General features: G+C 32.5%; 1 protein-coding gene across 10 annotated transcripts in view; it reads right to left on the bottom strand.

Annotated features, from left to right (window-relative positions):
- The window catches only part of VEZT (vezatin, adherens junctions transmembrane protein), a 63,097-nt gene that overhangs the window by 23,796 nt on the left and 27,271 nt on the right, over positions 1-12,030 (bottom strand). For 6 of the 10 annotated variants that reach the window (XM_010989964.3, XM_064491600.1, XM_031463002.2 and 3 more), the window contains 4 exons: positions 11,428-11,603; positions 9,245-9,520; positions 6,339-6,488; positions 2,473-2,620 (listed from right to left, as the gene is read on the bottom strand). In XM_010989964.3, the coding sequence (XP_010988266.1) occupies positions 2,473-2,620; positions 6,339-6,488; positions 9,245-9,520; positions 11,428-11,603 (750 nt within the window). The remainder of the gene's footprint in view (positions 1-2,472; positions 2,621-6,338; positions 6,489-9,244; positions 9,521-11,427; positions 11,604-12,030) is intronic. The other 4 variants (XM_064491601.1, XM_010989963.3, XM_031463006.2 and 1 more) reach the window with 1 other exon arrangement.

Here is a 12,030-nt window from a genome sequence, read left to right as displayed (position 1 = left end):
AAGTCACACATTTGGGAATAGGTCCTATTCGATGCAATTTAAAAAATCAACTAGCATTTATTAATCACTCACTCTGTCTCAGGCATTGCACTGGCAAATGTTTAATTCTTTAGTGATAAGCAAGATTATCCATCTTTATGAACACAGAAACAATGAGTTGCTCAACACCACATCAGCAGTCAGGTGATAGGTTAGAGTCAAACCTGGAAAGTCTGATTCTAGGGGGCCCACTTTTTCTCTTTGCTGCCTATACTTGGGCCAAAATATAATTCAGGATTTAATAAGCTTTTTAAAAAGTATAGAGAAATAGAGAAATCACTGAGACATCTTGATGAGTAAACAAAAATAATCTAAACAGGAAATGAAGAAATAGGATCATAATTCTCCAATTCCTTCTTAAGAGTAACTGCTACTACCATTTTGACTTAACCATTATACAACAAGCCCTGTTGTAGGCATTTTGTATGTCTTTTCATTTAATCTAACAATTTGTAGGGCAGGTATGATAACCCTTTTTTAAAACAGATTATGTATGTTCAAAGAATAACTCACTCAAGGTCAAATGGCTATTAGTGTCAGGGCTAAAATATAAACCTAAGTCTGATCAATTACAAAGTCCCTGCTATTTCTTCATTAAGAATCTCCCAAATTGTCCTTTGAAAATAACTTTATTTCTATTACAGAGTAAATCATGGTCACTGTACTGAATTTAGAAGCAAATGGAATTACTTATAGTGCATCCACCCTAGAGAGTAGCTATTGGTATCTTGGTATTTTCTCAGTCTTTTTTAAAAAACAGCTGTGGCCATATTGAATATACATTCATGTAGCCTAAATAAGCAACCTGGTACATAAAGCTTTACTATATTTGAAATCACTTCCTTCAGAAAGATTTGCAGAAGTGGAATTACTGATTCAAAGCATATATCATTTTTAAGGCACTCTAAATGTCAAATTGCTTTTTGAAAGAAACTTTAGAGAACTAAGAAGCCTTCTTGAGTAAGAGATGATGGCAGCTAGGACTAGAATGGTGGGAAAGGACATGAAAAAAAGTGAATGAGTTTAAAATATATTTTGAAGGTACAACTGACACAAAAATCTACTGAAAGCCTAGATGTGAGGGGTAAAGAGGTAAGAAGGATGGTACCCAGGTTTCTAGCTTAATAAGTTGTGTGGTGCCATTTCTTGAGATGGGTTAGAATGAGGTTAAGAATAAGTCAAGGGAAATTTCAAGTAACAGGAAAGAAAAGCCAATAGGAGAACTAGAACTTTTATGTAGATCTGAAAATTTTAAAGATGTAAAAGCTTATAGAGTTTCAAAACAAAACAGACCTTGAAAAATATACTGTCACATATACTTGCACTGATTTCCATGGTTATCAAGTTTTAAAGATTAGAAATAAAAATAAAAATAAATATAAATATAAGAATACTACTGGAAACTTACAATACAGTTTTTGTAACATGCTTTGTATTTTTTTCATGTTATTTTTTCTACTACTAACTCCAAAGCAATTCACCAAATGAATATATCATAAATCATTACCAATCTCGTATTACTGAACTTTTAATTTGTTACCAATATTTGCTGCTGTAGTAATATTATGAACATACTTTGAGTATATCTTTGTACTTTCTGAGATGAATCTGTAAGTTTAAAATTGTTGGCATAAAGGGTACATACCTTTGTGAAGACTGGTGTTAATTGCTAAAGTGAAGCAGTTTATCCCTGGCAAAATGTTTACTTATTGCTTTTATTTGTTTCTTTCATTACTAAAAAGATTGAATTTTTATCATATTTATTGGCCATTTCTAGTTCTTCTTTTGTGAATTGGCAATTCATGCACATGACCTATCTTCCAATAGGTTTGACATACCTTAGCATTCTTTATATAGAAAAAAATTCAAGCCCTTTGTTATAAATCATTGCATTTTCCCCCTGAGCTTATTTACATTTAAAGTATGCAGTATTTAAAGTTTAGAAGTTTAATTCTTACATAGTCAAATATATCCTTTTATGTGGCTTTTAATATCAGAATTAATATAATTCTTATTTAAAACAAGAATTTTTTCATATATTTGGAGATTTTCCAAGAGAAGATGTAAGTCTTATAAGTTCTTTACCCATGTTTGTCAAAACAAATGGCTAGTAAATAAAATTACTCATATTGGATTCCTATTATTAAACTCATTTATCTTTAATCCCTAATTTAACACAGGAAATATGTTATATGTTTTAGTTAGAATTTTAAGTATTTTGATATCAAAATATAAGGATCTCCTCATCCAATCTTCATGATGCTCTGTCTTTAAAGGCAGCTTCAAATACATCAGTAAGGCTATTATAGTAATGGCACCCAGCAAACAATAAAAGGGCACAGGACAGGGGCACCATTTATGTTCAGAAAGCACAGGCACAATCAAATGCATCTATCTTTCTTCTTCAGCTCCTCCCTTCCACAAATGGATTACCTTCAATGCAGGCAGGCTGAAGCCATCTGTAAGGTTATGTGCTTCCTCTTCTGAAATCTGCTCTTCACTAAGTCCAAGGCCCAGCTCCTTAAAAGGCACCACACAGATGTAGTTGGTTACATTGTCACTCTCAGAGTTCAGGGGGTAGGTTAAATTAGGTTAAGGCAATCAACAAAACTGTTTCATTAAAACATAAAGGGTACAACAAAAGTCTTCAAAATACCTTTACTAATCTTCTGAATTCTGACTGAGGAAATTTATATCAGATTTTTAAAAAAGAAACTAATCTTAAAATCTAATATATTAATATACCTCAAATCTTACAGGAAAGATCTTTATATCCAAAGAATTAAAAGTTAACTCTTCATAAGTGCTAAAGTGCTAATTTAATTATTTTTGACACCTACCTTTTGAAACTGTTTTATGTACTTTATTGTATCATGGCTCTCCACATCACTAGCTGACCATTATCTGAAAACATACAACTACTGATACAAGTGACACTAAGCCTTTCTATCTAGGTTGTTTGACATAGACTGCTGTTCTGTTTCTGCCTTCCTCTTCCTCGTGGGCATCTATCAATGTTATTATGATTCCCACCCTCACCCCCTGTTTTTGTAAAGAACTATATACATACAGTTGTTGATACTTGAACAATTCTTGCATTTGTCGTATATTCCTATTTGGTCATAGTGTAATAATCTTTTGATATAGTATTAGGTTGAATCTCTAAATATTCTACTTCAGTATTTTGCTGTCTCCATTTGTGAGGCTGCTCTGTAGTTTTCATTCTTTGCAATACAGCATGTTTTGGAACTGAGACTGTATTATCCGCAGAGGAGTTTTCTATCCAAACTTTTCTATGGTCTAAAATACTTTGTTTATTTTTTAAACTATAAAACCATCTGGACCAGGGAGATAAACATTTTTTTCATTCACATAGTTTTTGAATAACTAATATATTCACAGGATTAAAAATATTTAAGGGGTATAGTTAAAAACTGCTTCCTACCTTTGTCTCTCAGCCACCTAGTTCCCCTACCCAAAGGCAAAAGCAATCACTGTTACCTATATCTTGTGTATCCTTCAAGATATTTTATGGATACATACATACATACATAAAAGCAAATCCAAATACAATGTATGGCAGTGGTAGAGTGTGTGCTTAGCATGCACAAAGTCCTGGTTTCAATCCCCAGTGCCTCCATCAAAAATAAATAAATAAATAAACCTAATTACCACCCCCCCGAGACACAAACAACAAAAAAAGTAATAAAATAAAAAATAAAAAATTGAATGTTAAAAAGATACATAAGTGTGTGTGTACATGGGGATATGTGTATGTATGTGTATATACACATTTGCACACACACATACTTATTTATCCCCTAATAATACATACATACATACAATTCCTTCTATGTACAAATGGAAGGGTGGTATAAATACTGCTGTGTGCACTTTGCTTTTTTTTTTCATTTAACAATATAATTTGGATATCATTCCACAATAGTACATCAAGAACTTTTATCATTTTATTATAGCTGTGTACTTTTCATTGTTTCCATATATAACCAGGTGTTTTATTTTTTAAATGGAATTCTTTTCATTACATACCTAATCTCCAGTTTTTTAATTCTTCCTGGGTCAGTTTGAGATCTGCATTTTGATATGAAATGATCCATTTTTCCTTACATATTCAAAGTTGTGGCACAAAGTTGCATATACTATCCCATTATAATAATTTTAATTTCTTCCGTACCTGTGGTTACAACTCTGTTTCATTAAGAATCTTATGTATTTCCCCTCATTTTACTTCAGGCAGGCATGCAAGAGTTTATATACCTTATTGATCTTTTCAAAGAAATAACTGGTAAGTTCTTTTTTAATTCCTTAAGCATTCTTGTATGGAGAATGTGATCTGGCCCCTGCCTACCTCTGAATCTCTTCTCATACTCCAACTCCCAACTTATACTGTGCTCCAGTCTTGGAGTATGATGGCCTTCTTTCTATACTCCAATCATGGTAAATTCACTCTGCCACAAGATTTTTATACTTGTTGGTCCATGTGACTGGAACTTCATCTATGTTCTCATGCAAACCTCAGTTTAAATTGAAGGACTTCCCCATCATCCAGTCAGAAACAGCAAATCACTCTCTATCCTATTCCCCTGGGTTTTATTTCTTTCTTTACAGTAAATATCTGAAAATCTTCTATTCATATATATAAACTATCCACCAGAAGGAAAATTCCATGAGAACAGGGATCTTGTCTATCTTGTTCACTGCTAGGTCCCCAGTATCTAGGTAAGTGACTGTTACAGGGAACTCTTACAATTTGCAGTCTTCATTAGGACCCCCTCACGAAACTATAAGCTCCCTGAGGCAGGAACCATGTCTATTATGTTGAGCACTGTATATCTAGCAACTAGCGTAATGCCTAGAATAATATTCACTGAATGAGTAACTACTTGCAGTTAACATGCCACACTGTCATACCTCCATTTCTTTCCATATCTTTGCTTCCTGCTACTTGGAAGGCAGACTCTTATCCTCAAGGCCAACTCCTACTCATTCCTTGTGGACTGACTCAGGTGTTACTTTCCTGAAAGCCCTCTCTGACCAAGTACATTGTCTTGCTATGTTGGAAGGCACTCTGGGCACTTATAGTATATTATAAATACCCACTTACCTACTGACTATGCTAAAAAGTCTTTAAAAGTAGGTAGTAAAAGTTTTTGCTCTGTCTTCCTAGCACAGAGCAGGCAGGAATTTAGGCAGTAAGGGAACTGAATGGACAGGTCTTGACTAAAATGAAAAGTGCTTTCTCTCAATTCCCAAAGAAGTAGTATAGTACAATATATGTGTGTATAAATCTAGATAAAGTAAATATATACATAGAAAAGGTTTTAAAGTCCTAAGTCCTACAGTCAAGACACACCTTTACCTCTTACTAACTGTGTGACACTGAACAAATCAGAGATTTTATTTAGTATTCTCATGAAGTGGAGATAAGAAAATCTAGCTGGAAAGGATATAAGGATATAATGACAGAAAATAAAGCACTCTGTACACTTTTAAGTATTATCAGTGCTATAGTACGCAGCATACAGAAGGTACAAAGTCGTCGTTGCATTCTACTTACTCATAACTTGTCTATGAATTTTAACCAAAGATTTCATATACTTTATTTTCTGACTAACAGAACTAATTTCCTGATTTAGTAAATTTAAGAGGCATACATTGTCACGCAGTCTTTAAGTGCTTATTATACAACAGACACTGTCTAAGCACTTTAAATGCAGTAATTCATTTGATCTAACAAAAACACATTTAGGAAGATTATATTATTATTGCCATTTTACAAATGAATACAGCAAGGTACAAAGAGTTAAGAAACCTGTTTAGGGTCACTGAGGCGGCAACTGATACAACCAAAATTTAGACTTAGCCAGTCTGACTCTAGAACCTCTGTTTTTTGAAAGGGGAAGGATTTCCTGTTGCCAGTTTATTTCCGTCACATGAAGCAAATTTGCCATGTTCAGTAATTTTTTAAAGTGTCAGACTAAGTGAAGCCAGGTTCTAAAAGACTTTATTCTTTGCAACAGTAAAGGGAGGGACTTCAAGTTTTTTCCTTGTTAAAAATGAGCCACATGAGAGCAGAAGAACTTTCTTCCTGTCTATTATTGTCACTCCCCCGGAATGCATTTCCAGTTTTAAAATAGAAGTGATGATGGGATGATGGAAATCAGCTTCAAAATAGTCAATGTCAGGTAACAGTTAACTTTTACAGGATGCAGCTATAATATCTATATTCAGGACTCTGGAAACATTGCTTATTCTTACGCACAGACAGAAAAGGATATTTTTTCAGCATATATAGGGTAGCTAGCCTTGCTGCTTGAAAGTTGACTCTTACAGTTCTGTAGACAGCTTTCCGAAGACCGATGAGATGCTGACTGGGATGCTGTCCAGCTTTATTAAATGGGCAAGCAGCACTGACCCTGTCAAGCAAACTTGAAAAGTAAAATGTGATACAACTGTACAGGTGTCCTAAAATTTTTGTTTTCTAAATCCACAATTCTATTAAACTTAGGGGGAAAAAAATCCCTTTTCATGATTTTCATTAGAAAATGATTATAAATATCCCAACTCAGGTCTCATAGATATTTCTCTGACACATAAATAGCCACCAGAAAAAAGACAAATAAGAAATTAAAATCTCAAAGAATAAAGGCTTCCTCTGATATGGGGAAACAAAGAATTTTAATTGAAATATAGTAGAAATGTGGAATACTTAAGTAAGAAACTGTAACTTTTTTATATAGACACTCTCCCTGCTAGAATATACTAAAAGTGGCATTACTTTACATTTAACTTTCAAAACTTGTATCTATAGTAACTATGAAAGCCTTAATTATAAACATTTTCACATTCTTAATAAGCATTAACATGTTCATCAATCATATTTTTGGTCATTTGTACAGAACAAATACTGTATAGAAATACATTCTGTACATTCATAAAAGTAGGGTAAAATGACTTACCCACCTGCAGCCACTGGCACTTACCTACTCAAAATGAAGTAGGGGACGCAGAAAGATAACAGGACCAGTGGCGAACAGGGGAATGCAAGTAGAAAGGCAAAGTAAGGGTTACTATGTAGTAGCACAGCTACTCTCAAAACTGTTCAAGAGGAAGCACATTTCATAGCACTTTCCAAAAGATAAATGGGGAGGACCTATTTGCAATAATGCCATATAATGTTTTTATAAATTAAACTATGAATGATTTCATATTACACAGTTGTCAGATGAGATTTTTCACCTAACCAGTAACCTCTCCTAATAACAAAACAAATTATTGGAGTTTATAAATTCTTACACTATAACCACAAATTTATAAAATTAAGACATCTAACTAAAAATTTTTAAAAATGTTAAACCAAACTAAAATATATTCAGGCATTAAAGATCTATAAAAAAAACAGGACAATAACTGATAGGCTTATTTTAAAATAAAAGAATAAGGCAAAGAAGGGTTAAGTTATTTGTTAGAGAGAAAAAATTGAGGCAGAATAAAATGGGACTCATGTTTTCAATATATGGATACTACTGTTTGTGCTCTACTTTACTAAATCAATCTTAAAAAAGTATTTCTAAAAAATTATGATTTAAAACTTATTGTCATATTTTTTTCAATCTATTTTCCAGTTAGATGGAAACAAGTGAAACACAATTTTTCCCAGCATTTCTTCTGCCTGTCTTCATTTGAATAGGTAAGTCAAAATCCAGAGGGAAACCACTGGCCAATTTTAGCTCTTCATGCCAAGTCTATACATATAGGTCAAAGTGGAAAAATGACAAAAGGAACAGAATCCCCTGTACACACCTAAGCATTAACTGGACACACAGCCACTCTGCTTAACCAGTCAGCCCTCTTGATAAAATGCTGTGCAAGTCAAGAGTGAAAAGTAGCTATTACTTACTCTTACTGTGATTTTGAACTTTTAAAATTTGACACAACTTAGTATTTGCTAGGCTCTATCAACAAGAAGTGAACTTTAATTACAGTGGAAGGACAAAAATTAACAGACACTGAGGACTGTTACATTTTGAATTGAGCAGAAAGAAAAGTTATAAAACCTCTCTTATGTCTCAGGATTTTTAAACATTTCAGAACACAACAAAGTGAAGAATGAGATGACTACTGGAGACTCTTCCATTTCTTTGTTTCATGATGTCCCAAATACAGCTTTTATGTCAAGATTGTTTAAGTACTACTCTAGAGCAGAGCAGAATGAAAGATGCAATGACCATCAAAGGTTGTTCTGGCCCTCCTCCTTTTCATGATTTTCCAGATACAGCTAATTAAGAGCAATATACTTTGCCAAATACTTACTTTCTCCCACCTACAGGTTGCAGAGGTTATGAGCTGTATAAGTTATTAAATACACTATAGTACAACCATCACCTGTGAGCATTTAGATGGCACCCTCGTGTACAGGAAATAGGTTTAGAATCAGATGGAATGAACTTGAACTTTTGCTCTACCACTTACAATTGTATTTCTTTAGTTGTATGCAAAATTGTCTAGCATAGTTTATAGAACATAATCAATGTTCAATAAACACAACTTTGCCTTTATTAATAGAATAAATAGCCTGTCTATCCAGTAGCTTAATACACTTAACAGTTAATACCAGTGAATATTTAATTTCCTGTGAGAATATGAAATATCATTATTTGCATGATATTCTGAGAGTATCAGTGCCATAATATCTGTTAATATTTACCAAAAGAGTATTATTAATACATGGTAAGATTTTTCAAAATAAATTCACATCAGATACATTTATCATTTAAACTGAGTAAAGCGAGCATCTGACAGGGAATAAAGGGAACAAACATTTATTGGATAACTATTGCATCCTAAGTTCAAGGTTCTCTATTATATATGTATATTATATGTGAGGACTCTCTATATATTATATCATATAATCACGTGGTATTACGCAGAAATAATCATGATTCTCAAAGCACTTTGGTTTCTCAAAGTAGATTAGCAGAAGCATACTACTTATTACATCCAGCATATAATGTATTTTTTCCTTCACTTAGCAGTTAATAGACTTTAATAAATGCTTTAATAAAAGAGAAATCTACTTTTTTCTGTAAATTCAACACAGAAATTAAAATAGGCAATAAATATTCAAATTCAACCATGTAGTGGAAAAGAATTATTTTAAAAATAAAATGAAAAATGAACTCACAGTGTAAATCCTCTGGAAATGACTTCAGTTTCTTGAATGAGACGTAAAGCTTTTCTCACGAGATTAGTAAAAGCTCGGCTATTTGTTGCTATATCTCCCAAACGGACACTGTATTTTTTTAGTGTTACTTGTAGTTTGGCTGTCCTCCATAATCTCAAAACTCTTATGATCAGATAAACAAACAGAATTACTCCCCATACCAGCCAGGAAGATACAATCCACCAAGTGGGAAGCACAACGAGCAAACTAATGAAGGCAAATAGCATTGAGATATCCCTAGAACAGAGAAGCCAAGAAAATGATAATCCATCAGTCTAGAGAAAGATGAGTTACTTTAGTCAGTAATTTAGGTTTTCTAAAGTAGATAAAATGCTAGCTTCTTTATAAAGTATGACTTTAAAAATATGACATTTTAGAAAGCAATGTGAAACAGTTAAAAAAATATCTGGCAACTAGACAATGGTGCTTAGGTAATAAAATCTAAACTAGTAAGTTTAGGTAAAGGACATAGATATATGTCTTCTGAAAAAACTTTTTGTTTTAAAGATATGTCCTCTTTAACCTAAAAATAAATTATAGATTTTAAAATCCAATTTTACAAATATAAAAGTAAAAAAATCTTTAATTTCCCCTAATTTTTAATATTAAAATACTCCAATATTTGAAGATGTTATGAAGTTCTTTTCCCTAAAATCAGACTTTTTTTGTGCAAAAACATACTATTCTCAAGAAAATAGACACATTTTTCTAATTAGAAATAATATACACTTAATAATTATTTTGAATAAAGTAATCTAATTGAGTATACATACTTACTGCAGACTATAATATAAACAAGCTTTGTTCTTTTATACTGTTTAACTGAAATAAAAATATGTATGAAATTTTTAAAATTTAGGTCAATTACCAATCTATAGACTAAAATATAACTTTCAAGCAATGAAGGCTGTGATGAAAATGTATGTATGTATATGTATGTGTGTATATATATATATATAAAAGAGGTAAATATAGGGGAGCTGTATCTGAGGATATCTGAAAAACAACATCAATAATACCTGAAGACAGTTATGGTCAAACTATAAAGAAAATCACATGTAGGAATGCTTCTTAATAAGTATTTGTCTGCCCTAATTTCCCTTGGGATCCTTTACTGTTAGATGATAATGCTAATATCATAAAGCAAAATCTCTTCATATACTTTTCTGTATTGATGGCAAAGTCTAAAAGTATTTATAGGCCTCATAGTTGCTTAATTACATTTATGGCTAAAGGAAACTTGAAAGTAAAGTTGTAAAACTCTTAAAACCAATGGTTCCTTCTAGCAACTCCTTAAAGTTCTTAAATTTTTAAAGGATATGATGCTTTACTTCATCATGATATCTGAGTGACTATATATTTAGAAAACATGATTATTTTGCTACTTGCTACAATATGAAGCATGTCAATGTGACAGGAAAGATAGATAAATTCAGAACACTGAGGCAAATGAATTTACTGCTGTATACCTTGAACAGTTCAAGCAATAATTTAGTTCATTTAATAAATTCCTACTTTAATAGGAAAAGGATATTAACAGTTTTGTGTGTGTGTGTGTGTATGTGTGTGTATATATATATATGTATACTTTTTTTTTTTTAAGATTATGGTCTGAGACTTCTGTATTAGCCCCAAATACTGCAAGTAGTTGACAAGTTTTATGATAGTCTGAATTGCCTAAGTTCCCTATGAGCTCTTCTCAGCCAACAAAGCAGGAATCAACTGTTTACCTCCATGTCCTATCCTGTCCTTGGTATCTCCACAATGTGATTATGATATAATCTCTTAATTGTAAAGAAACATAAAGAACTTGCTAGGACTTCATGCACAAGTGTATGTAAGGTATGTGGGCAAGAGAGAATCTTTTTGGCAAATGTTACACCTACTTGTTAGGTTGTTAAACACAGACCTAATTATACTGAGTTGAAAGTATATAATAATCAAATTGGATTTTTTTTTCTAGTTTCACTTTTAATAGTATTTACTTTAGAAAGTTACATTTTTTTTTGTAGCCTCTGACATATAATTACATTAATTACAATGCTAAAATGTTTATAATGCCTTTACAATAGAGAGCATGATGATAGATTTCCTCTGCTAATACTCTATATGTAAGCAAAGGATAGACATTTTCTGGACAGTACCAAATATTAGGGGTTGCCAGGGAGCAAAGTGTTGGAAGGTGTCCATTTTCCTGTTGTTGAGGCTGCCCTGCACACAGGATACCGGGATCAAGCAGCTCAATCAGCTCCACATCCTCTTGTAACAGGACTTCCTGTTGCAGGATGGTATGTAGTGAGTCGAGTCGGAATCCAGTATCCTTGCCATTAAAAGACAGGAAGAGAAGTATTAATACACAGCATAATTTTGTATTAAATACTAAGCTCCTACCGTGCTAATAAAATTAGAGGTGTTTATTTTCATTATAGACTCCAAGAAGAGGAAGCAATAATCTATTTTCAGTATGATGTATGGGGTTTTATTTTCACTGTAAATGTGAAACAATAAAGACTGAGGCAGACATTACTGAGCCACTGGAAGTGAAATATATGTTTTTTAAAGAGATATGAAGTAATTACAGATTAATAAACCTGTTGAGTTAAGCTTAATTAATTAAATTGTTGAAAACAATATGGAAAATATAATTCTGTAACAGAAGATGCTGTCCCTGGATACTGTAATGATATAGTCAATATCTAAGAATTACATCAGCAAGATCAAGGCTTTCTAAAAATGGACATTTGGAT

This window comes from Camelus dromedarius, chromosome 11 (assembly GCF_036321535.1).
Source record: "Camelus dromedarius isolate mCamDro1 chromosome 11, mCamDro1.pat, whole genome shotgun sequence".
Classification (NCBI taxonomy): Eukaryota; Metazoa; Chordata; class Mammalia; order Artiodactyla; family Camelidae; genus Camelus; species Camelus dromedarius.
The sequence above is the reverse complement of the archived record's forward strand: the minus strand, read 5'-3'. Positions and strand labels throughout refer to the sequence as shown.